A 27,605-nucleotide genomic window follows, 5' to 3' on the forward strand; every position below is an offset into this window, starting at 1 on the left:
AGATACTAGTGCTTTTAAAAACTTAAATATACATATTTAAATATATATATGTATTTTTTTTTAATATATATGTATTTTTTGACTGGGGAGGCAAGGGCCCAAAAACTTCCTGAGTATGTTTGAAACATTGGTGAAAATTCCTGATCTAAATTTATTTTGTTAACTTTTTTAGAAGAATGAAACATTTTAAATATGTGAAACCTAGAAGTGGGTCAGAGCTGATACCTAGTATCCAGTGAATTTTTAAGTGCTAAGAAATGATTGCTATCCAGAAGAGTAAAAGGAGGGAGTTCCCTGGTGGTCCAGTGGTTAGGACTCCATGCTCTCACTGCTAGGGCAGGGGTTCAGTCCCTGGCTGGGGAACTAAGATCCCACAAGCTGAGCAGTGTGGCATGGCCAAAAAAAAAAAAAAAAAAAAGCAAAAAGAAAGACATCAAAGTGTACATGTCTTTTTTTGCTTCTAGGCACTCATCTCTGGTTTAGGTGGATTCGTGAGATAAAGTGGGTTTTATTTAGGTGGTTGGAGTGTTTAGTATCAGTTAAAGGGAGATTATCAGTGAATAAGAATGATGCGTAAAACTACTCTGAAAAATTAGAGGTAAGACATTGAGTGTAAGACAGCTGTATTAACTACTTAACTGTAGCTTAATTTTTCACCAAACTGGTCATTTAGAAAATTAGACCAAGATTAAGACATTAGAAACAATTTCTGTATTGAATTGACAAGTTGACTTATGTGTGTTTCATGTAACCAGATGACAGCATCTTTTTGGAAGTATTTCCATTGGGACATAGATGGAAATATCTTCTTTAATAGAAATTTTTTTTCTATAGAATTCATTTTTATAAAATATAAAAAATATTGCTAGCTGTTGTCATGGGATTTTAGCCCAGATGCCTATTCTAAGCAGAAATTCACGTAGAATCTAGCTAAGGAAATTAATAAATAAAAATAGTTTGAATTTAGCTTTGAGTGTTAGATATATTAAAGATGATCCCTTTTAATGTAGTGTGATAACCACAGCCCAGTTAATAAAAATGTTACTGTTAAAAATTAAAAAGGAGAAAATTGAGCTATAAGTTTTGAGGGGAATTTAAAGGCACCTGAGAATTTCTTATATTTTTGGGTTGACAGGGTGACTGATAGGAGGTAGAAGATGCTGGGATTGGAAAAGGTCTAGCATATAAAAAGTGAACCATTTTTGGAACTTCCCCTGCGATGTAGTGGTTAAGACTCTGCCTTCCAATGCAGGCCGAGCAGGTTCGATCCCCTGGTCACAGAACCAAGATTCCGCATGCCGCCGTGTGTTACAGTCAAAACAAACAAACAAAAAAACAGGAGAACTGTTTTATTCTAATCCAGTGCAGCAGGCAGACTGAAAACTTATAGGTCACATGTATGACCTTATTTCTGGTTCAGTTTAGCCAACATTTATTGAACTTTTAAAGTGTCAAGTACTGTTCGAAACCCTGGTAATATAAAGGTGAAAAAGGCACATTAGGAGGACTGAACAGAAGAGATATTGCTCTGCACAAGTCCACTGTATAGCTGTCTTAGTAGTTTCCATTTATTTTGTAAAGGGAAAAATGTCTATTTTTGGCTAGATAGCCAGGTGGGGCACAGATTTTTCTTTCTGCTGCTTGTGAATGTTTCATTGCAGTAATTTATATGACCTTTTTGATGTGTAGTAGTATTTAATTTATCAAGCACCTGATATAATTCTATCAGGTTGGAGTGGAGAATATAAAGACTAAGATATGGTCTCTTCCTTTTGTCAATTCATGATTTAAGTAGACAGATGGCATACAGCTATAAAAAGAATTCAGTTATAAGTGCTGTAATCAAAGTAAAACCAACATGCAGTGGGTGACATTGTTCCTTACTGTAACTGGCCAGGCCAGTGTTATATCTGTTTTATAGATGAGGTATGAGAGAAGAAGTGAGTTGCTTCTAAATGAGTTAGTACCAGAACTGACTCAAACCCTTATGTTAGTGTATACTTGACTTCTTACTAATAGTTACTTTGTGTGTGTTTGGGGTGGGGGGGGGGTGGCAGTTGTTTGAAATGGTTAGATAAAAAATAACAGTGACAACAACTAACATTTATTGGGCACTTATATGCCAGGTACTGTGCTAAGAGTTTTACATAACTGTCTGATTTAATCCTTAATATGAGGTAAGTACTATAGTTATACATGAGAAAATCAAGACTTGGGGATTAATTGTTTTAAGAACAAAACTATTAAGTGGCAAGCTTAAGACTTAGACTGAAATGTTCTGAAATCTTTGGAGAGAAAATAACTGCATGTTGGTACCGGTGTCTTATGGTTTTTGAAATCTGAATTTGTCAAAACTTTTGTCGAGACATTTATACTAATACTGTGTATGCAGTTAGAGAATTTTAATCATTTGTTTCATCATTAAAACTTGATTAATTCTTTAAATGATTGGTCTGATTTCCAGTGGATTTTAGAAATTTGCTGTCACTCTGTAGATGTTAGAATCTCTGATACCAATTTTTTTTTGCCTTTTGTTGTTGTTGATTTGAAATAGATCAGAGGTTGGATCTATGCAAACTTGGGCCAAATGACAATGATACAGTTAGAGGACAGATAGTAGGTAAGTGTGAAATTGAAAGTTATATGAATTTTGGCTTCATTTAAGCTGACCTAAGCTCGAAATACCTTTTAAATCAAAGTACAGTAACTGTAGCTTCATTGTATTGGCATGAATTAAAAATGAGTCACGTAAAATTATTCAAACAGTGGACCCAGAACCCAGGTCAACTTAATTTTTATAGAGAGCAAAAAAATATAAATAATGTAAAAAATAGGCTCCTAATGTGAAGAACTATTGATTCTTTAGGAAGGAATTCTTTAAAAGTATACAGATACCATAGAACACTGAGATAAACTTTATAGATGATATTAAGGTTTTCTGAAAGTAATTCTTAAACTGGTTTTTGAGTAAGAAAGCCCAGTTTAATGCTTTACAGTTTTAAAGTAATGTTTACTAACTGAAAAAAAAATAGAATGAGGATTGGTGGTATAGCACTAATTGGAGAAAGGGAAAAATTGTTACCTTACTCGTAGGGCACTTAATGGGCTAGTGGGCTTATCTTGAATTGACCCCTTTATATGAAATTTCCTGAAACTTATCTTAAGAATTGATAGATTGAGATTTGACCAAGATACCTAGAGTAGTAGGACACTGAGGTGGGCTCCTCTGAAGCTTCTTTTTTTTTTTTTTAACGTTTTTAATTTTTTTTAATGTGTTTATTTTTTGGGGGGGTACACCAAGTTCAATCATCTGTTTTTATACACATATCCCCATATTCCCTCCCTTCCTCAACTCCCCCCCCCCCATCCCTCGAGTCCCTCTGAAGCTTCTTAAAGAAGAAACATGCAATTGGAATCTTATCATTTCATTATAGAGCAGAATTTAGAATAAGATGGTTGCATTATATGAACCTATCAGAGAGGTTTTAGTTACAGAAAGTACTTGAAGAACTTAATTTTACAAGGCAGTGAATTAGGTTCATATTTAGGGAGTTGCCAAAGTAGCATTGTAACAGAAGCGCTATTGTGGTTATCTCAGGGAAATATCTTCACTACAGCGTTATTCATAATCCCTGTCATTCTTAGATTGAAAAGGAAGTTAAAAACTCAAAAATGTGGAATACACAAGTATACCTGTGTTATGCTTCTTTTTAAGTGCACTAGTGACCTTGTGCTGCCCCATTATGATGGGAAAAAAGAAGTTAGACTTTCCTCCATGAACGTGATGAAGTGTAGAAAACCCTTAAAGGGAAAAATCTCATGGACAAAGAAATTGCAGGATTTAGTAGAAACTAAAGAGTTCATTCTTAAGTATTTAAATAAGCTAAGCCAGATGTCTTTTAAAGAGAAATATTTTAAATTGCAGTAATTCTTTCTAGTTCTGTGACTCTAAATGATATTTTTGTCGTTTAATAGTAAGTCTTCAGTCCAGAGACCGAATAGGCACAGGAGGACAAGTTGTGGACTGCAGTCGTTTGTTTGATAATGATTTACCAGATGGGTAAGCTAAAATCATTAGATAATATACTTAAAATAATGAGAAATACATTGGTGTTTATACTTAACTTTAAAAATTTGCTGATCAATTCCAGAATCTGGATTTTCCTGGTACTTAAAAAATTAGTGATGGATCCTGTCACAACAAATTCATAAAACAAGCCATGAATTAGATTATGTTACATTTGTTTTTTAGGAGTTTTGACTAGGAGACAAATAAAATTTCTTGACAAATATAAATCTCCTGTAAATATTATATATTCAAAAGAAAAACTTTTTTGTTTGATTAAATTATTCAAAACAGAGCATATAGGTGCTGAATCTGAGACATTGCTCTATTTAGAGGAATGGGACACAGAATTTGTGTAATAGTAATTACAATAACATAGTAACATTTATTGAGCCTGCAAGTGTCAGATAGTGTTATAAGCACTTTATATCATTTATCATTACATATATATCATTATATAATATGCATAATGTCATTTAATTCTCATAACATGTGATTCTGGAATTAGACCATTTGAATTCCAAGCCTTACTCTTCTGTTTACTAGCTTTATGAGTTTAATCAATTTATTTGACTTCTGTGAGGTTTGGTTTATATTTATTTTGATAAGATATCCTCTTTAATAAGAGGATAATGATAATAGATATATATGCTATAAATACTTGTGAGAATTAAAATCATTCATGTAAAGAGCTTAGCACAATGTCTTGCATATAGTAAGTGCTTAATAAATAGCTATTATTACTGCTACCGTTACTACTATTATTACCCTCATGCGTTTTACAGACTTAAGAAACTGAGACTCAGGGAAGTTAAGTATTTTGCTAAAGGCCACATTGAAATGGCAGAAGTGGAACACAGATTTAAGCCTTGATTCCAAAGTTTATGCTTTTTATCATTGCTCTCTCTCTTTGTTTTATACTAGTTCTGAAACCTTATTGATTTTATTTTTAATTTTTAAAGTATTTTTAATTAACTTAAATGAGGTATAGTTTACATACAATAAATTATACATTTTAAATGTGTGATTGGTTGAGTTTTGATTTAAGTTATTTCTGACATGAAATTCAAATCCAAGCTATGGTATTTGCTCATTTTGTGTAAACGGTTAAAAACTGCTATAATTTAAGTCTGTTTTTAGATCATTTTAGCTTCTTGATATATCTGTTAATTTGTATGAATTTGAAGTAGGTTATGGTACTTTTGAAGGGGAAGTTTAGGATGAAATACTAATAAATATTGAGAGATTACAACAGTGTAAGGCTTATTATTCTAAATTTGTTCTACATTATTGTACTATAATTGTAATCACAGGGGAAAAAACCTGTTAGCATCTTTTTATTTTCTATTTTTAAGACCTCCATATCTCTGCCAGTGGTTTGGCAGAATATTAACATTACTGTAGTCACTTGCCTAAGTTTTTTGCTATATGAATTAATAAGATATTGAGGAAGAAGTGGCATTTTTGCTTTTTCAAAAATTAGTTTGGTAAATAGAAAAAGGAACACTTGTACAGTGTAGATGGGAATATAAATCAGTGCAGCCACTGTGGAAAATGGTATGGAGGTTCCTCAGAAAGTTAAAAACAGAATTACCATATGATCCAGGTATTCCACTTCTGGGTGTCTGTCCTCAGAAAATGAAAACACTAATTCAAAGAGGTATATGCACTCCTTTGTTCATTGCAGCCTTATTTATGATAGATAAGATATGGAAGAAGCCTAAGTGTCCCTTAATAGATGACTGGATAAAGAAGATGTAGTGTATTACACACACACACACATACGAATATTGCTCAGCCATAAAAAAGGAATGAGATGTCATTTGCAACAACATGGATGGATCTAGAGGGTATTACGCTAAATGAAATGTCAGACAAAGACAAATACTGTATGATTTCACTTATATGTGCAACCTGAAAAACAAAGCAAACAAACAAAATGGAAACAGACTCATAGATACAAAGAACAGACTCTGTGTTGGTTTGCTAGAGGCGAGGGAGGGGAGGGGAAATGGATGAAATAGGTGAAGGGGATTAAGAGGTACAAACTTCCAGTCATAAAATAAGTAAGTCATGAGGATGTAGTGTACAGCATAGAGAGTATAGTCCATGCTGTAATAACTTTGTGTGGTGACAGATGGTTACTAGACCTATCCTGGTGATCATTTTGTAGTGTATACAGATGTCAAACCACTATGTTGTATATCTGAAACTAATATAATGTTGTATGTCAGTTATACTTAAAAAAAATTCATAACTTTTGGTAGAAAATCTGTAAGAGAAAATAAAAATATGAAGATTAAAAATAGTTTGGGTAGGCTAAATGCTTTAAAAAGCTTTTATATACTCTTCTAGTTTAATTTTTTAATATTATGTGTAATTTTTATTTTAGTATGGCCATCCCCCCCCCGCCCCCGATTCTGGAGATATCAGTGTAATTTAATTGAGCATTGTTGACATCATCGAAAAATTCTCAGGCTGTTGGAAAATATTAGTCACTCCTCAGTATAAATATTTTAAAAGCTTCAGAATTCCAGAAGACATATTGTACAGTTCTAAAATAAGTTGAAACAATTCCTATATTCTGTGTATTGCTTTTTCAGTTTGTCATTCCTGATTCATAACAGCAAATGTCTTCCTGGCTTGTACCAAAAACATTCCATGTCCGGCTTCCTATTACTGCTTTATCTCTCAATGTTTTTATTTAAGCTGGGAAGAAAGGCGAACTGCCTCTGGTAGAATCCAGTACCTAAACCACATAACAAGAACTACGCAATGGGAACGCCCAACACGGTAAGAACATACAAGTACCTTCCCATGATCTGTGCTATTTGCCCTCCTGAAGTCACCCTTTCTGTTTATGTCATCTTTATCGGATTTCCTTTCTTGGTTTAAACTGCTCTAGATCAGTAGATGTTATAGCAAATGCCATTATTATTTTTAATAAAGATTGTGTAGCAGGTCATCCTGTTATTGTAGTTCCATGGCCTGTGATGGTATTCAGTAAATATTTATTAAGTGAGTTAATGAATACATTGAGAAGTCATCTTACTTATGGGACTCTTAAAAATTTTTTTTTTGAGTCCATTATTGAATGGCTGTAACAAAATATATATACAGGATCTCCATTTATTCGGTTATGTCGGGGGATGATTATATTGTGTCCAGTAAGGTCTGTGACCAGGACCTTACTGATAAGAACCAGATGCTCTAAGATCATGTGGAGGGGCACCTGACTTAGAGTGAGGGGTAAGGGGATGGTAGAACTTGCAAAGGAAAACTCCAAAGGAGGAGAATCTCTGAACTAAATCCTGAAGAATATGAAGATTTAGCCAGGTAAGGGGAAGGTAATAAAAAGTGTTCAGGGTAGTGGTAACAGCTATCATTCAATTCACCAAACTGTCATATACCAGGCACTGTGCTCAGCACTTGGGCTATAACAGTGACCAAGGCAGAAAGGCCTTCCTGGAGCTTAATGTATAAAGACGTGGGGATGCAAGATAATTTTTGAAAGCTTCAAGGAAAACTCTTTAAGTAACTGAAAATGAATAGGATAAGTGGCTGGATTTCCTTTTTTTTTTTTTTTTTAAAGTTCTTTATTGGAATATAATTGCTTTACACTCTTGTACCAGCTTTTGAGGTACACCAAAGTGAATCCTTTTTTTTGCAAAATACGAAAAATGTTTCTTTTCCACCTCTATGCAGTGTTTGTTTTGCTCCCCCTATTTTTTTTTTTTTTTCTGTGAGCTGGACTTGCACCAGACATAGAACATCAAATGCTTTTCATTAGCTGTACCTACTTTTATTTATTGGGGATTAGTTGCTTAACTCGTTGAATCACAGTTTTCTCTATTGTACTGTGATTCTCAGATGAAAGCTTAGCTTATGTTTCCCTTTTAAAAAGTGCTAATTTGAGAGTTGATTTCTAGTATTAAACTGCCAAGGATTATATTGAAGTCAGAGAACCTATTTTTATCATATTTGAGTATAAATAAATGTGTACTTGTGTCAGTGTTTTAGTGAGGTCCATTTCCTTCTCATTTAACTGATAAAATGGACTTTAATTTCCACATGTATGAAGTTGACTGTGTTATACATGGTAGTTTAAAAGTTAGCTCTTGACAGTCTCTTAGTTTGGATGACCTACAAGAGACTGGAAGCGCTTTAAAGAGACAAACTGTCTTCTTCATTCAATACTTATTGAACTACTACTTATAAATACATGCTGAGCACTATTCTAGGTACAGGGGATGGTTCCCCACTATATATGGTGGGGAGAAAACTAGGCAGACTCTCTTCTCTCAATAAATATTCTAGTGGGAGAAGACAGATGAAAACAAGGATGCAAATGAGAAAAATACAAGAAATAACTGCTATGCTGAGAAAGTGAAGTGATGTACTATCAAATGCCTGGGTGACTGAAGGTCAAGAATAACCTCTTAGAGGCAACATTTAAGCTTAAACTGTGATTTGAATGACAAAAAGGAGTCTGGCCTAGGGAAAATAGGAGAAAAAAATCATTCCAGGTAGAAGGAAGGGCTACTGTCCAGCGCTAAAGGTACACTGACCATGGCAAGTTTGAGAAGGAAGAAGAATGTCAGTGTGGGAGAATGGTGGGAACGTGGGTCTGAGGTAGGCGGTAGCTAAGCCAAGTAGGGCTATGTGAGCTTGTACTCACATCTATAATATATGTGGATTTCATGTAAAATGTAATTAAAATCAGTATAAACTGATTTGAATACATAATTGACAGTCTGCTTATCACCTGGGTTTCTTTGGTGCTTTTAGGCTTCAGGTTTGTTTTTATTAAGAGTTCTTGAAGTCATTATGTTTGTACTAATCATTGCATTTTCTTCCAAGTGATTGTTACTGCAGTACATACATTGTCTATAAAACTCTACTTTTGATATCTGTGATGAGTAACTTTTTTCCTTGTTACTTTTTGATAGACCGGCGTCTGAATATTCTAGTCCTGGCAGACCTCTTAGCTGCTTTGTTGATGAGAACACTCCAATTAGTGGAACAAATGGTGCAACGTGTGGACAGTCTTCAGACCCCAGACTGGCAGAGAGGAGAGTCAGGTCACAACGACATAGAAATTACATGAGCAGGACACACTTACATACTCCTCCAGACCTACCAGAGGGCTATGGTATGACAACTAGCAGAGGAAAAATAAAGTGTGTTTTACTGATTTCAGCTTGCTAAGAAAGCCAGAAAATCAGCTTTTAAAGAAGTTATTAATCTGGATATAGGAATTCTGCATGAAAATAAAAGTAAATGTAAAACTCCCCAACTTTGAAAAGTCTTTGAAGTGGTAGACGACTAACAACAGTTTGACTTTGGGCTAGTCATTTAACCTTAACCTTTTTGCTCAGTTACAATGACATGAGATGAATGATACCTTTCTTTTTCACGAAGATATTCTGAGGAGCATATGAGACAATGTGAGACTGCTTTGTAAATAGGCACTGTAAAAAGTGAGGTGGTGTTTTTCTTGATAATGGCAATCGGCAGTCAGACTTGTAATGTAATCATCTAGATGTACATATTTAGAAATAATTTAAAAAGCATATTTCTGATGGTATTTATATATTTGTATTGTCTATAATTTTGGGTTATCTGAGTGGGTTATTGTAAATGATTTAGTCATTTCTGAGTTTGTGTAAAAGTATTATAATCTTATATAGTTTCCTGAATTTTAGAATTCCATGTGAAAGATGACATGAATCTTCTCATTGTTGAATACAGAACTTCCTAAATTAATCACAGCTTGTGAACTCTTGTAGTTTATACTCAGCAGTTCTCTCCTCTCTTGCTAAAAGCTTAACCAGGTTGCTTATGTCCTTGCCCTTTCCACAGCCTCTAGATAAACTGTTCTGTGCTGATGATGACACCTAGTGACCAACAGTGGGAATTGCCTTATCTAATTTGTATTTTATTTTTACTCTAGAATATTTTTTAAACTTACACAAATGTATTATTCTGACTTTAAAGAGTTAAAATACTTAAAAAATAGTTAAAAACAATTTTCCATTAATTGTGCTAGGCCACTCAGGTTAACTTAAAGCACAGTGATTGGAGCATGGGCTTGGGAAACAGACAGACCTGGGTTCATATCCTGGCTTTGCCACGTATTAGTTGTGTGATGCTGGGCAAATTATTTAACCTCTCTGAGCCTCAGTTTTATCTTCTATAAAATGGGGAAAATATTAGTACCAACCATGTAGATTTATTGCAAGAAATAAATGAAATTTCATGAGAAGTTAAAATTAGTAAAAATTCATCTGTTATTATTAATGTTCAGACCTTAGAATCAAGTATCTCCTGGTGGGGCTTCCTAGGTGGCGCAGTGGTTAAGAATCCGCCTGCTAATGCAGAGGTCACGGGTTCAATCCCAGCTCCAGGAAGATCCCACATGCCACGGAGCAACTAAGCCCATGTGCCAAAAAAAAAAAAAAAAAAAGTATCTCCTGGTCTTTAATTGAGATAAGGCAAGCAGTTTGGGGTGGGGGTGGTTATACTTTTACAATATTAGTGTTATTTGGAATAAAAATTTTTTTTTCTACAACCAAAACGTAGAAGTAAAGTGGCTACCAAGGCTGAAGTTATTGCAGCTGTCATCTAGAACCAGTTTTGGACATTTATAATTTTTAAAGCTTGAATTGATTTTTATTACAGGTTTATAAACAAATTTATACTAATAAATATGAGCAGTGGTTTTATTGTTTCATGTATTGGAATTTTTCATTAGGTTTTATTTTTTAAAAAAGTAGTCTATGGCTTGAAAACATAAATAAATAAATAAAGACTAAAAACCAGCGTTGAAGACACCCTTTCACATATTCCTTCTCTTTGCCCTGGCCTCCTCACTCTCTTCCCCAGGGTTTTCACTTAACTTTACCTGTGCCTTTTTTCTCCCCAGTAGGCACACTTGCTCTTTAGTCCTCCTCTTTCTAACTTGATTATTTTTCCATCATTGCCTATTTTTGACTGTAGGGTGTCTCTCCTGTATTCCATCTTTTTTGCTTCTGTTTGAGTCCAAATGTAGTCTTGGAAATATACCTCTCTCAAGGAAAGAAAAAAACCTAAGTTTTGATATACAATTAGGCATAATTTAAAAAAGCATTACCAGCCTGCAAACTCTTTGAAAGTTTCTGCAAATCCCCTGAGAATCTCCCCAGAGTTGGCTAGCCTCTTCTGAACCCTTCTGTTCCGCTTAGGCTCCACATTTAAGACAAATAAAAGATAATTTCTTCATGTTTGTTTTGTTTAATTGTTGGTGCTGTGACAATCTTGTTTTCTGTTTTTCATTGCAACGTGTTTAATATTTGAGCCACATTGTAAGTGTAGTTGGCTTTTTTAGATTGCTGGCCTGTGACCCTCACCACCATTTTATAAGGTTGTTTCCAGGAGGAAATGTATTCTGAGTTCAGAACAAGTGATTTATAAAGCAGTTCTTTTGTAATAAAAATAGATTGGTAATTTGGAGAATTTACCTATTAATATAATATCATCCTAGTGTTTATAGCTGTTTTTGATTTGGATATTCTGAATATGTTTTTATTATTAGTGTTTCTTAATTTTACAGAACAAAGGACAACACAACAAGGTCAGGTGTATTTCTTACACACTCAGACTGGTGTGAGCACATGGCATGATCCAAGAGTGCCTAGGTAAGAACACATTCTAAATATCCTTCATATCATCGAATTCCATTTCCCCTAGGATTTATTTGACTATTTAATCTTTAACTTCTTAAAATAAATTATGTGAAAGTTTGACTCTTTCTGATCATCTTTTCAGTTTGACATTTAGTGGAAAGTCCTACTTACTTCTCGGCAACCCTACCCCAGTGCTGTACTCGCCAACCAATCCCCAGTTCCTCTCCCCTCTCACCCTTAAAAAAATCTAGGCAAAAAAAAATCTAGGCAAGGGACTTCTGTGGTGGTCCAGTGGCTAAGACTCCACACTCCCGATGCAGGGGGCCTGGGTTCAGTCTCTGGTCAGGGAACTAGATCCCACATGCTGCAACGAAGATCCCGCACGCGGCAAAGAAGATATCTTGTGTGCTGCAACTAACACCTGGCACAGCCAAATAAATAAATAAATAAATAAATATTTTTAAAAATCGAGGCAAAAACATTGGTCTTTTAGGAGTTTGAAAATTGACCTGGGGAAAACATGGAAACCTTACAAAAACATACAAGTGCATTCAATCTGCAAGTTTCATTTTACTGTAGAAAAGAAAGAACTCAATTAAAACAAATTTATTTTAAATGTCAAGACTTGTATACTTGAACTGCAGGCATTGTTGAATGCATTTACTAACCAAAATGTCAGCTATCTTTTAACTTGAAGAAGATTTCCATCTTTGACACAAATTCAGTTTAGTAGTTTAACATAATTTGTTACAGTAGTATCAAATAATACATTTAAACCACTAGCTATTTTGAATTTTTTAATAAGTTTTTTAAAAATTAATTTATTTTTGGCTGCATTGGGTCTTCATTGCTGTGCACAGGCTTTCTCTAGTTACTGTGAGTGGGGGCTACTCTTCATTGTGGTGCGCAGGCTTCTCAGTGCTGTGGCTTCTCGTTGCAGAGCATGGGCTCTAGGCACGTGGACTTCAGTAGTTGTGGCCTTGAATTATTTTCTAATGAATAGATGGAGAGTGCCAAGTGGTCCAGTTGAAGTTGCAAACAAAGGTTGAGTTCTAAGTGAAATTCTACATCAACTTTGTAAGCTGCACATCACCTTCGTAAGATGAGGATATTTTATATATTAAATGCAACATTCCTCTCTTCAAAAAAAAAAAAAAGTACCATGGAGGGTCCAGAGATCTTTTTCTGCCTAAAGTTTGTACTCAGAGCTCTACTTGTCAAGAATCAGGTTTTTGAATTAAAAACAGATGTGACTAGCTGATTTTGGATTGCTTTGATACTCTATTTATAAATAAAGCTATTATGAAAATGTTTTACTTTTTTTTTTTTTTTTTTGCTGTGCTTCGCAGCTTGCAGGATCTTAGTTCCCTGACCAGGGACTGAACCTGGGCCCCGGCAGTGAAAGCACCGAGTCCTAACCACTGGACCGCCAGGGAACTCCTAAAATGTTTTACCTTGTGATAGAGCTTAATTAGAATCTTTTGAGGGTGGTAGCCAAGGAAATGTGTTATTGTTAATTATTGTATCAAGGTTGCCATTTCTGTGTCATCATGATATAAGCTGTTGACTTAAAAAAAGTAGTGGGGAGGAAATTTTTGTTTTATTAATAAGCTCACTGAAAAAAATCCAAGTCCCTAACTTTTAGAAGTAAGAGTCTGAGATGTAAATTATGAAAAGAAGTGTTTTGGGTTCTGTTTATCAAGTTGAAGGTCAATAAATGAACTTTTCTATGAAAAAATTTAAAATCATTGGAAGGAACTGCTTAGGAGAAAAATGATTTTTTAAAAAAGCTAAATGATTTACAATACTGTAAAAGCTGATCTTGAGTTGCCTGTTGAAAGGGTAGTGTGTAAGGTGGCATTGGAAGTTGAAAATTGAGAGAGATTTTGGCACCACAGTTGGCAATATATTCTTTTTTAATTAATTAATTGACTGCATTGGGTCTTTGTTGCTGCACATGGGCTTTCTCTAGTTGTGGCGAGCGGGGGCTACTCTTCATTGTGGTGTGCGGGCTGTTCATTGTGGTGGCTTCTCTTGTTGTGGAGCATGGGCTCTAGGTGCGTGGGCTTCAGTAGTTGCAGAACATGGGCTCAATAGTTGTGGCCCACAGGCTTAGTTGCTCTGTGGCATGTGTTATCTTCCTGGGGCAGGGATCGAACCTGAGTCCCTGCATTGGCAAGCGGATTCTTAACCACTGTGCCACCTAGGAAGTCCACAGTTGGCAACATATTCTTATTCCTAAGGAAACGATGTCAGTTTTTTATTAATGAATAAGGGGTTTCTATAGAGATTTAAAAATACTTCATATTGAGTATTGAATGATGACTTTATGAAATAATGCTTTGGATTAAATTTCTTTAGTCTCTGTATTCCAAATTGTTATCTTAAAATATATATCTTTTGTTTTGGGGGATCCTTTAGTGAATATGTTTTTTGTATGGAGGATCTTTTATCAAAGCAGACTATAAATATTTAGATTCTATTACAATATCATGACTATTCAATCAGAGACATTTATAAAATAGTGTAACTCGGACACTTTAAAACTAATTTTATTTAAAGATATCCAGTAAACAGACTTATCTGAGAAGTCCCATTTCAAAATGTTTTGTATTTCTCTTTAAAATAATGATTAATGCTTTGTTATTCACTATTTTGCATACTGACTATGTAGTCTTCAAATACAGATCTGTATTACTCTTTATGGCTGTATAACATACCATTTTCCTTTACTCATTTCTCAGTTCCACATAGAGTGCTTCCAGTTTTCTGCTTCTCATCAATTCTTTAGAACCCTCCCATGTATGACTATAATTTCATAAAATTCTAAATAAAATGATATAAAGTCAAATTCTGCATTATATCAAAAGAACTAGTCATTCTTTATCATAATTGCTTTTCATTTCTTAAAGTTCCATTAAAAAAGATCTATCCATTCTTAATCTCTCAGTAATAGTTTGTCATTGTAATTGTTCTGTTTTATTATCCGTTTTAAACATTGCATATCATAGGTATTCTTTTTTATCTAGCAGTACTTGGGTATCTAATTCTGAGGTTTTGTTTCTACTGACTCAGTCATCATGAATTCCTTTCTGAAGTGCTTGGTGATCTTTGATTGTTTGATTTTAATTGGTTGGAGCACTGTGAACCTAAAGTGAGAATGTAGGAATTTTTCCTGGAATCACTTCATCTTCCCTTTGAGTTCTCAGTGGGGAAATTCCAGATTTCCTTTTCCAACCTTGCTGCTGACCTGAGGTTCAATTTCCCAATTAACCCCTACCCGCTGGCAGCCCCCCCCCCCCCCCCCCCACTCTGCCTGTCTGCTACTCAGGTACCAGCTGCAGTTCAATTCACTTTAAAAAAAATTTGAGGAGGATTCTTGGAACTTTTTCCTTGCCTCTTTCGAGACTAGCAATGTCTGAAAATAGTGTGTTCTTTCCAATCTTTAGTTCTGCAGCGGAAGAATGTCTGGGGCACCTACAAGCACAAGTCAGAAATCATTGTTCCAGCAAATCTGTGGGTGCCCATCATTGTGTTTTCACTGTGACCAAGAAGCGGTTATTTCAGGAAAACTTATTTTCTAGTTTAACTTTTAAAACATAATTTTGATGAGATTTGTCATTATCATGATTGGTTATAGTACAGTTTAAATTTATATTAGACATGCTGCTTTTATTTCCTTCTTTAAGGTCCTGTAAATCTTTGTTTTACATAATAGTATTTTAAGAGCGCATGATATAATAACAGTGGCCTTTGCTCCTTTAAAAGCCTTTTTGCTTTTTTTTTTTACTGTAGCAGTAAACCTTAGAACATTCTTCCTAAGGTGTCTTCATTCACTAGCTTTATAGCTTTCAGAATTCAAAATGGAGCAGTTATCCTTTAAAATATATACTGTGGTTATTTTCAGCATCACAATTTCAATAACATTTCTAGTTTTGCTTTGTTGAAGAGCTTAAAATTAACCTTGAAATGTACATTTACACAAATTTTATGGTGTAGTAAAGAAAGGAATAATTGAAAGGAAATTTTAGAAAAGATTTAATTCCTTATATCACTGACATTTGGAAAACAATATTTTGTCAGACAAGTATTGAAGTACAGTTTATGTTGGCAAATGTTGTGATTGCTTTTATATTAATTTAAAACCTGAATTATATTAAAGCCCAGGAATGAACTCACTAAAAATGTAGGCTATGTGATAAGTTTCTGAGCCATTTATGGATTGGGTTTTGAATATGCAAGTTTGTTAAACCATTGGGAATTAAAGATTCCAGCTGAACATCTCAAGTTTCTGAAACAATACATTTTCTCAGACTTCATGGAATTGTTCTGTGTCATTTACACTTGCTTGGCTCAGCAGGCCCAGCAGTGAGGTATTTTTTTATTTTATATTTGTTTTTGCAGGGATCTTAGCAACATCAATTGTGAAGAGCTTGGTCCATTGCCTCCTGGATGGGAGATCCGGAATACAGCAACAGGCAGAGTTTATTTCGTTGACCATAACAACAGAACAACACAGTTTACAGATCCTCGGCTCTCTGCTAACTTGCATTTAGTTTTAAAGTAAGTTTTTGAAACAGTACTTGTTAAAATGCGAGTCTGAACAAGAGAAGACTGATAGATGCTTTTTGTAGTGAATAGAATGATAGAATGTCTGCTCTCTTCAATTGTAAATTACTTTTGTTGGACATAATTTTATATGAGTATGACAGATTTTACTCTGATGTTGGGTATTTTAATCCCACTGTGCTTAAGTAGGAACCCGTCCTGAAATTTTAGGGAAAGGGTATATATCAGAGGTGCACCCTAGCACACCTGCAGAGACAGGCTGCTTTTTGGGGTGGATGGATTTTTTTTTTTCCCTGAGTGCATCAGAAATAGCTCTAGGAGAGCTGAATCCATCCCAGAGGATTTTCTGCTGTATCAGTTTTGTCCTTCAGCTTTAAGCCTTCTTTCCCATTTTCAGGACTTAGTCTTTCTCACAAGTCTTTGTGAATAGGCTTGATGTACCCTGGGGTTTTTTAAATTAATATTATTATTATGAAAATATAGTTGATTTACAATACTGTGTCAGTTTCAGGTGTATAGCAAAGTGATTCAGTTGTATATATATATTTTTCTGATTATTTTCCATTATAGGTTATTATAAGATATTGAGTATAGTTCCCTGTGTTCTACAGTAAATCCTCATTGCTTATCTATTTTATGTATAGTAGTTTGTATCTGTTAATTCTGTACTACTGATTTATCCCTCCCCACCCTCCCTTTCCCACTTTGGTAACAGTAAGTTTATTTCCTATGTCCGTGAGTCTGCTTCTGTATTGTATATAGATTCATTTGTATTATTTTTAAGATTCCACATATAAGTGATATATTTGTCTTTCATGTGATATTTGTCTTTCTCTGGCTTACTAAGTATGATATTCTCTAGGTCCATCCATGTTGCTGCAAATGGCAATACATCATTCTTTTTTATGGCTGAGTAGTATTTCAGTGTGTGTGTGTGTGTGTGTGTGTGTGTGTGTGTGTGTGTATTGGGTTGCTTCTGTCTGTGTCTTGGTTATTGTAAATAGTGCTGCTGTGAACATTGGGGTGTATGTATCTTTTTGAATGAGTTTTCATGTTTTCTGGATATACACCTAGGAGTGGGATTGCTAGATCATATGGTAGTTCCATTTTTAGTTTTTTTAGGACCCTGCATACTGTTTTCCATAGTGGCCCTGCCAATTTATGTTCCCACCAACAGTGTAGGAGGGTTCCCTTTTCTTCACACTCTCTCCAACATTAATTATTTGTAGACTTTTTGATGAACTGTGAGTTTTTTTTTAAGTTAGCTTTATTGGAATTTGACGCACCATACATTGTACATATTTACAGTGTACAATTTAAGTTTTGATGTATTATATGCCTGTGATCCATCACCATAATGGAGATAGTGAACATATCTGTCACCCCCGAAAGTCTCCTCTGGCCACTTTGTAGCCTCTTGGTAGTCCCTTCACCCACCCCTTCCCTAGTTTGCTAAGGCTGCCAGTAACAAAATATCACACACTGGGTGGTTTAAAACAATAGAAGTTGATTCTCTTACAGTTCTGGAGGCTAGATTTCAGAACCAAGTTGTAAGCAGGGTTGGTTCCTTCTGGAGGCTCTGAAGGAAATCTGTTCCATGCCTCTCTCCTAGCTTCTGGTGGTTGCCACAAACTTTGCTGTTCCTTGACTTGTGGGCACATTATCCCAGTCTCTGCCTTTGTCTTCACATGGCCTTCTATGATCTATTTTACCCACAAAACTTCTGCCACCAAGTGTGTGGGTTTTTTTCCTCCAACATTCCAGTTCTCCACGTCTGTGGACATCAATTAGGTGTACAGCGCCTGAAATCAGTTTCTAACACCACCCGCAGTTAGTGTAACGCCCCACAGGTTAAGACTGAGCCACAGGTTAAGGGCTCAGTCTTACAAGACTATCCTCACTTCTGATGCCAATTGTAAGTCCCAGGCCTACCATACTTCTTGCCAACTGGCTATAAATTGAGGAGTTCTCATGACTCTGCTTGGGTCAATAATTTGCTAGAATGGCTCACAGAACTCAGGGAAATTATTTGTTTACTATTACCAGTTTATTATATAGCATGCAACTCAGGAACAGCCAAATGGAAGAGATGCATAGGGCAGGGTCTGGGGCAGGGGACTGCATAGAGCTTCCATGCCCCCTCCAGGTGCTTCATCCTCCCAGCACCCTCAATGTGTCCACCAAAGAAGCTTTCTGAACACCGCTGTTTAGGGGTTTTTATGGAGTTATCACATAGGAATGATCGATTATTAACTCAATCTCCAGTTCCTCTCCCCTTCCCCAGAGGTTGGGGGGGGTGGGGCTGAAAGTTTTAGGCTTCTATTCAAGCCTTGGTCTTTCTGGTGACCAGCCCCCATCCTGAAACTATATAGGGGCCTAGCAAGTCACCTCATTGAAACAAAAAATGCTCTGATACCCAGGAAATTCTGAGGGATTTAGGAGCTTCTGTGTCCTGTACTGGGGACAGAGACCAAATATTAGAATACACTCCTATGACCTCTGTCACTCAGGAAATTTCAAGCATTTTAGGAGTTCTGTGTCAAGAACTGGGGACAAAGACCAAAGTATATTTCTTTTTATGCTATACTTCTTTTCCTATATGTTTGGATCCAAATTTACCTCTTCTTATAAGGATACCAATTTATTGGATTTAGGGCCACCCTAATCCAGTGTGACCTCATTTAACTTGATTACATCTGCAAAGACCCTATTTCCAAATAAGGTCGCATTCACAGGTGCCAAGGCTTAGGACTTCAACATATTTTTTTCGACACAGTTCAGTCCACAGCCCATCTTCGGCCAACCACTGATTTGCTTTTTCTGTCACTATACATTTGCAATTTTTAGTTTCATATAAGTGGATTCATACAGTATGTACTCTTTTTTGTTTGGTTTCTCTTACCCAGAGTCATTATTTGAGATTCATCTCTGTTGCATGTATAGTTCATTTCTTTTCATTGCCAGGTGGTATTCCATTGTATGGCTAGACCTCAATTTATTTATCTGTTTTATCTGTTTATGAACATTTGGATTGTTTCAGTTTTGGGCTATGACTAAACTATTATGAACACTCATGTAGTTTTTTTGTTGTTGTTTTTTTTGGGGGGGCCGTGCCGCATGGCATTTGGGATCTTAGTTCCCTGACCAGGGACCAGACCCGCACCCCCTGCATTGGAAGCGTGGAGTCTTAACCAACGGAGCACCAGGGAAGTCCCTGAACGTTTATGTTTAAGTCTTTGTGTGGACATATGCTCTCACTTCTCTTTGATAAATAAATACCCATAAATAAATATGATAGGTTTATGTTTAACTTTTTAAACTGCCAGATTTTATTTCAAAGTGATTGTACCATTTGACTTTCCCACTAGCAGTGTATGGGAGTTGTAGTTGCTCTTGCTAACACTTGGTATGGTTAATCTTAATTTTAGACATTCTAATAGATGTCTGGTGGTATCTCATTTTTGTTTTAATTTGCATTTCTCTAATAACTAATGATGTTGAGCATCTTTTCATGTGCTTATTTCCATCTGTATATCTTCTCTGATGAAATTTTTTGCATCCTTTTTTTAAAAAAAAAATTTTGTTTTTGACTTTTGAGTTTTCAGAGTTCTTTAGATATTTGAAATACAAGTTTTATGTCAGCTATATGCTTTAGAAGGATTTTCTCCTAGACCATGACTTGTCCTTTCATTTTCTTAACAGTGTCTTTTGGAGAGCATAAGGTTTCTTTGAAAGTTCAGTGAAGTTCATTTTATCCAATTGTTCTTTATTGGATTTTGCTTTGGGGATCATATTTAAGAAAGTTTTGCTTAACGCAAGTCATAAAAATTTTCTCGTTTCAGAATTTTTATGGCTTTAGGTTTTACATTGAGGTCTCTGATCCACTGTGAATTAATATTTTGTATCTTTAACTTGGTATACCCAAGTTCGTTCTTTATTTATTTTTTGGATAGGATTAATACAGTTGTTTGAAGAGTGTTTTTAATATATTTTGATTTATGTGTCTGTGTAATAAAAAACACCTTTCTTACAGTGTTTACGAGAGTGGTAAATGGGGATTTGTAATTTTCATCAAAGTGCATTTTCTCTGGATGGTTGTATTTTCTAGGTATAAAATTTGGCCTGGTACATAAGAATCATTGTATGTCATGTAAGTTTGGGTGATTTGTTAGAGAACTGAAAGTTATTTTTATTTTCTCATAGCTACCATTGCCCTTTCCCTTTAGGTTAGGGGATTGTACTCATCTGTTGCGTGTAAAATTAAATTCCACCTGAATCACTCAATGCTTGCATAGACATCAATAGTGAATTATTTGACTTTTTATTTCCTGACAGTTTATTGGCGTTACCTAGTTCATTATATCATAAGATTCTTTTTAAAAATTCTTAGATGCAACTTATAATATTGTTGCCAGGAGAATAAAAATATCTCTAAGCAGTATGCCTTTAAAAAATTATTATTATAGTTCTGCTATACTTGGGAGATTATTTTTGTGTATTTGTGGTAAACCATATATGTGCAGTTAGAAGTGACTTTAGCACAACATACAATATGAATGTACTTAATGCCACTGACTGTAATACTTAAAAATAGGTAAAATGGTAAATTTTATGTTGTGTGTATTTTACTACAATAAAAAGAAAAGTAGGGACTTCCCTGGTGGTTTAATGGTTAAGACTGCGTGCTTCCATTGCAGGGGGCACAGGTTCCATCTCTGGACAGGGAAGTAAGATCCTGCATGCCACATGGCTCGGCCAAAAAAATAATAATAAAAAAGAAAGAAAAGTAGTCACTTCATGAAGTGTTTAGACTTGTTTGTAAAGTGCTCATTTCTGTGTGCCAGGAACTTGCTGTGACCTCCCACATTCCTGTGGTCTAGACTGTAGCATGCATAGGAGAAGGGGTCCTTGCCAAGCTGCCAGTTCAAACTGTCTCTTTCAGAGAGACAGACTAGATAACAGGCACAGGGTTTGGCATATGCCTGAATTTTAAAGTGAGAGATGGTAAACTATGTAGAAGAAAATGGAAACAGTATTTGAGACAGTTGTTCTCAGCAGCTGTATAAAAGGTTTTTGAATAAAACTCTATTATCCACTTCCATAAGTTCCAAGAAATAAACTTTGGAGCTAGTTTATTGTTGTCAAAAATGTCAAGCTAAGAATATAATAAGGTCTAGAAATGATACAGGTAGACTTGGTTTAGCGTATGATGCTGTTTTAAATGTAAATTGCAATCTCTTGTTTAAAATACCATAATATTTATTTACTTTTAGTCGGCAGAACCAATTGAAAGACCAGCAACAGCAGGTGGTATCGTTATGCCCTGATGACACAGAGTGTCTGACAGTCCCACGGTACAAGCGAGACCTGGTTCAGAAACTGAAAATTTTGCGGCAAGAACTTTCCCAGCAACAGCCTCAGGCTGGTCATTGCCGCATTGAGGTTTCCAGGGAAGAGATTTTTGAGGTAAACTTGCAAGTCTTATTTTAAAATAGAGGAAAATTGACTTTCAGTGATACACTGTTTTCCTATCTCTTTAGAATGTGAGAATTTTCATTAATTTCTTTTTTATTTGTGGCAATAAAGGCAATAATATTGGAGAGATTTAGTACATAAGATAAACATTTAAATGGGATGAAGTGTGAGATATTCTGATTGGGGTAGCTTGGTCCCTGCACTGCAGATACTTACTTGTTAATGAATTTTAAAAGACCACAGATATTCAGCATCCCTTATTTTCTAATTCTTCTAAAAGGTAAGGGACTCTTACATCAAAAAATCATTTTGTTTAATTACTGTTGGACTACTTCCTTAATTTATTGAAAATCTTCCTTTCTGGTATATCCTTTTATCTTTGAATTTTATAGCTCTAATAGTAGCTTCAAAGTTCTTACATAATAAGTAGCAGAGGTCCAAGGCGGGGGTTTCCCACTCATTAGAGGGTTCCAGGGCAAGAGATGTTTGGGAACTTTATAGTACTTCTCTCAAAGGATGAACTTTTTTCTCTCAGAACAGTTCTGACCTTGTCTGTAGTCAGTCATTTGTATTTTTAAAATAATATAAAGTTGTCTGTTTAGTGAAGATCATGTTAATGATTATGCTCCTTGAAACTTTCTTTTTCTTACCTTTTCTTTCTACTGGTGTCTGTGACCTAGAATTAGGTCAACTAACTTAAAAAAAAAAAGTGGTTCTTCTGTCAGAGTTTGTTTTTTAATGTGAGTGGAATCATTGCTATGGTTCATAGGACTTAAATATGGAGCTTTTCATTTAGTAGGCTTTTAATATAATATTTATCAAAGGAATTGGTTTCAGTAGTATAGTATTAAGCTATATCCATTTTGATTTTAGAAGTTCCACGAGGTTTCAGACACTTGGAGTTTATCCATTGATTTGATTGAACAAAGTCTGCCTTATTTAAATATATGTTTTGTAGGTGGAATGGGAAGGAGTAAAGTACCTAGTAATAATTTTATGTTACACATATTTTTCAGGAATCATATCGACAAGTCATGAAAATGAGACCAAAAGATCTCTGGAAGCGATTAATGATAAAATTTCGTGGAGAAGAAGGCCTTGACTATGGAGGGGTTGCCAGGTAAAGACTTACTCATCAGTAAATGACATATGGATCCTTATATTCACAAATTTAAGATACTCCCGGTGGTATAACTTTCTCATTGATATTTATTTTCTAGCATAATATTCCCTAATGTTTGACCCTAGTAGATATAGTCATAATGAGGTTAGGATAGTACTGATATCAGAAGAGTATTTGTCAACTCCCTAAGGGATCATGTAGTCCAGTGAGACTTCCTCTGAAAACTAGCTGCAACCCTATATGGACTGTTTAGGGCCTGCAGGCCCGATATTTTTTCCATTTCTCTCCTTCCATACATGTTATTCCCTCTGCTTTACATTGTCAGTAACAATCTTGAGATTTTAGTGACATGTATTCTAAACTGAATACTGTTTCCCTTTGCTTACATTGCCATGCTTTTTAACCTTGTTAAAGGAATGTCTGTCTATAAGTATGTGTGTGTGTATCATAAATGGTCCTTAAGAGTGTTTCAATACAGAAGCTATAATGTTTATGCTACATTCATACATCAAGTATATTTTTTTCCAGGTATGAGAATGCACTTTATGTTAATGTAGCAAAAACATTATAACTTCTGTATTAAAACATTTTAAGGACCATCATGATAATTCTGCTTCTCCAATCTAAATTCAGCCTAAATTAAATTTGTGTTTCCACCAAGTCCCATAATTGTTATTTGGTATTACTTGTTTTCACCTGTAGACTTATTGTTATTCTGTGACCTTTTTACCTGCAAATGGATAGTTCCTTTAGTTTGGATTTTTAGAATTTATCACTTGTACATCATATTTAAGGTTTGATAGTTTCTGTGGAATGCTTTGGATAGTTTCTGTGGAATAGTTTCAAAATCTCATTAGATTTTGAATGCTTGTTAGGAAAACTTAATTATCTGCTGATGGAGTCTAAATGCTATAATTATATATATAGGCCAAATAAGTAGTTAGTTTTTTGTTGTTTATTTCTTAAGCTAACTGCTTGCGGAGTTTGGGCGGACTAAATGGGGTGTGGCAGTGAACTGCTTTTTCTGATCTTTATCCTGTAGTAAAACCCAAAAGTAGTTGAGTTTTTGCTTTTATGCATGTTCTAAATACTTAGTGAAACAAAATTTGGATTTTCTTTTAAAAAACACATACATGTATAAAACGCATACAAGACATATTAAGTGGGAAGGTTGCTTATATGGAGACCTCACTTTTTCTTTTTAATCTCTAAAGTTTTCAAGTATTAGATTGGCCAAAAAGTTTGCTCAGATGAACTTTTTGATTTGATTTAGACTCCATCAAATGATAGAACTTTGAAGTATTTTCCTTTAACTACTTTCATAGTGTTTCACTGCATTTCCTAAAAATATATTATTTCATCTGTTTAATTCATATCAGAATATATCATTTACGTGCCTTTCCTAGCTGAGGAATGACAGGAATTGAGACTAGAATGATGTCTCCTTAAATCCTAGACTAGTGATTTTATTTGTTTCACCAAGATGAATAACAAGTTGTCTTTCATACTTTGAAAAATGTAAATGATGCAGTAAGCTTAAAGTGATAGTACTATTTATTATGAAGTTTTAAAAACACTGATGTGTGCTTGAAACCAAGAAGTGGTATGGAACATGCGCAGAGAATGCAGGCTCGCGCTTGTGTTCCCCCTATGCCAAACGCCTTGCAGTCTCTCACCACTCTTACATTTTTATCGTGGTATATTTTAGGGTTTACACACAAAAAGTAATGAAGATGGATAATGAAATTTTCTTATTAAAACAATAAACAATAAAACATACCCTTCTCCAAAAGTATGAGTAAATTAATGTTATAAATCTGAATAAACTAGTATAAACGAGTATAAACGCTGGTCCTCTCCAGTCATGGAGAGGACCAGCGTGGTATAGATGGACCACAAGGGTGTTTTGAAATAAAACCATATTCTTCCCTTTATTTTATATTTATCATGGATTACAAATTTGTTTAGCAATTAAAAGTAACAGACCACTGGATATTATCCTTATATTCTGGATATTATCCTTATATTCTCTGATGTTAAAATGTCATAAAATTACCCCAAGTTGAGTGAGAAGTGACTTCAATATAACAAAACAAGAGTTTTCATTTGCTTTTGGGGCATGGTGGACTTTTCTAATGTGATCTTATATAGCTAGTGCTTTATTTTGTTTTATTAAAAACCTCTTTGCTAACATGATTAATTAATAGCCTATCTTAGTAAAAATATGTTCATTAACAAAAAATTCCTTTGGCATATCTTGTTTTTCAGGGAGTGGTTATATCTCTTGTCACATGAAATGTTGAATCCTTACTATGGTCTCTTCCAGTATTCGAGAGATGATATCTATACATTGCAGATCAATCCCGATTCTGCAGTTAATCCGGTATGATTGGTGGTTATAATGATACAAATTAATTCATGGCCTACAATGTTTTTCATCTTTAAATGTCAGTGTAGTTTATGACATAGGATTACTGTCTTTGTCCAGCTCACATCCTTGGACTTGGCAAATCCTCTTTTAGAAAATTTTCTCAAGTAAATGATCATGGATGTGTGCAACAGTTTGGGCACAGGGAGGTTTACTGCATCACTGTTTAGAGCCACCCCAATTGGAAATAATGTTGCTGTCCATAAGAGGGGATTGAGTAAATTATGACATGAAGCAGAATGACATGGTTAAGAGCATAGACTCTGCAATTAGAAAGACATGAGATCATATCCTGGGCCCATTACTAACTAGCTTTGTGACCTTCATTGACTTAAGCCTCAATTTTATCATTGCTAATAATAATAAATGTAGTTCGGACCTGAGAGAAGGGTTGTGACAGTTAAATGAGGCCCTGCACATCAAGTATTTAGCACAGTGCTATACATCATTAACCCTATTACATATTATTAAGCACTTGACAAGTTAGCAGCTGTTATTAATTTGTTTTTATATTATTTCTCTTATCTTTCCATACAAGGTTATATTATACAGCCACCAAAATGATGTCGTGGGATAATAGTTAATGACATGTAAAGATGGTATTCATAATGTTTTAAGTGAAAAGAAGATTACAAAATAGTATGATGCAGTTTTGATAAACGTATATGTGTAAACATTGAAAGGCTGTACACTGCAGTAGTGATAGTGGTTATCTCTGGGTGTTAGACTATGGGCATTTTTTTTTCCTTTATATTTTCTAAATATTTTGTGAGCAGGTATTGCTTTTTAAAAAGAAAAAAAACTATTTTTAAAATAAAAAGGAGGCTTAAAGATGAGCTTAAAGATTGTTAGAGAAGTAAAAGAAGTTTAAATTACAAATATCCAAGTAATAAAACAATATATCATAAAAGACCAAATCTGTCTAAACATAGTAATTAGATTCACTGCAGGGTATTCTTTATAAAGGGAAGATTTTTAGGTGAAGGTTCTGCTTGGAGAGCTCGTTACTGCCACTGTATTAATGATAGCTCAATGTTTGTTGAGCATTTACTATATGCCAGGTCCAGTGCCTTGGGATTCATCACCTCATTTTACTATTCACAGAGACCCTACTGTTATTACCCTCATTTTTCCAGATATGGAAAATTAGTTCTACAAGGGTTAAGTAATTTGCCCAAGTATGCATAGCTAGTAACTGGCAGAATCAGGACTCTAGTCCAAGTTAGACATGAAATCTGTGCTCTTAAATCTATGATGTTTTGAAGTTCAGTTTCTGGTTAGGTCAAGGGAAGAGGGAAGTGTAGAATTTTTCCAGTGACAGAGCCAGGATTATAAGGGGCTTTTTTGGCAGGAGATGGGAGAAGAGGAAGAGAACAGGATCTGCAGGTGATTTAATGAAGCTGCAGAGGGATTGTAGTTTGGACTTAATATCTGAGGAAAAACTTCGCAGAGTGACTACCCTTTGAGAGAGGCATTGGCTCTGCTGTCAATATTTTATAGCAAAGTAGAGTATCTTAAGCATGCCCTATAGAAACTCTCCCTAATGATTGTTGGGCTTTGATAGGATAGCCTATTCTATTTAAATAGTTTTAAATTGGAGTTTAAGTTGATACTTATTAAATATTTTAAAAATTGCCATTGCTTAAATATTTAATTTTATTAAACAGATTCCCTGGATAGTATCTACCTTGAGTATTTATATACACTCTTTTCAATTTCAGGAACATTTATCATACTTCCACTTTGTTGGACGAATAATGGGAATGGCTGTGTTTCATGGACATTATATTGATGGTGGTTTCACATTACCTTTTTATAAACAGTTGCTTGGGAAGTCCATTACTTTGGATGACATGGAGTTAGTTGATCCAGATCTTCATAACAGTTTAGTGTGGATACTGTATGTATTGAGTCTTGTTCATTATAGTTAGAATCTGAGCTTTTAAAAAAGATACATGTTTCAAAATGGATGTACTTTTTTGAAATATAAAAAATGATGCACAGAAGATAGTGAGTGATTATCTGAGTGAGAGGACCACAGAAGACTTACTCTTTCTACTGCTTTTGTGTATATTTCAAATTCCTAAAAGTTACCAAGTGTTATTACTTTAAAGAGGGAAAATGTAGTATATTCTACTTTTAAAAGTACTTATACCTGGTGATTTCCTCAGTACAGTGCAAGTTCTGTTTCCCTCTTGCATGTGTTAGAATAAGATGTTCCTGCTGAAGTGGTGATTATTGAAACCATACTTTAAAAAGGGTATTTGTGAGTCAGTTCAG

At 34.9% G+C, this 27,605-nt stretch overlaps 1 protein-coding gene across 6 annotated transcripts in view; it reads left to right on the forward strand.

The window, feature by feature from the left end:
• The window catches only part of SMURF2 (SMAD specific E3 ubiquitin protein ligase 2), a 121,608-nt gene that overhangs the window by 82,626 nt on the left and 11,377 nt on the right, over positions 1–27,605 (forward strand). For 3 of the 6 annotated variants that reach the window (XM_057714415.1, XM_057714416.1, XM_057714418.1), the window contains 10 exons: positions 2,555–2,620; positions 3,976–4,060; positions 6,776–6,859; positions 9,016–9,218; positions 11,658–11,742; positions 16,135–16,293; positions 21,573–21,765; positions 22,791–22,894; positions 25,166–25,280; positions 27,047–27,225. In XM_057714415.1, coding sequence (XP_057570398.1) covers positions 2,555–2,620; positions 3,976–4,060; positions 6,776–6,859; positions 9,016–9,218; positions 11,658–11,742; positions 16,135–16,293; positions 21,573–21,765; positions 22,791–22,894; positions 25,166–25,280; positions 27,047–27,225 — 1,273 coding nt within the window. The remainder of the gene's footprint in view (positions 1–2,554; positions 2,621–3,975; positions 4,061–6,775; positions 6,860–9,015; positions 9,219–11,657; positions 11,743–16,134; positions 16,294–21,572; positions 21,766–22,790; positions 22,895–25,165; positions 25,281–27,046; positions 27,226–27,605) is intronic. The other 3 variants (XM_057714420.1, XM_057714417.1, XM_057714419.1) reach the window with 1 other exon arrangement.

The sequence above is a fragment of the Hippopotamus amphibius genome, chromosome 17, assembly GCF_030028045.1.
Source record: "Hippopotamus amphibius kiboko isolate mHipAmp2 chromosome 17, mHipAmp2.hap2, whole genome shotgun sequence".
NCBI lineage: Eukaryota > Metazoa > Chordata > Mammalia > Artiodactyla > Hippopotamidae > Hippopotamus > Hippopotamus amphibius.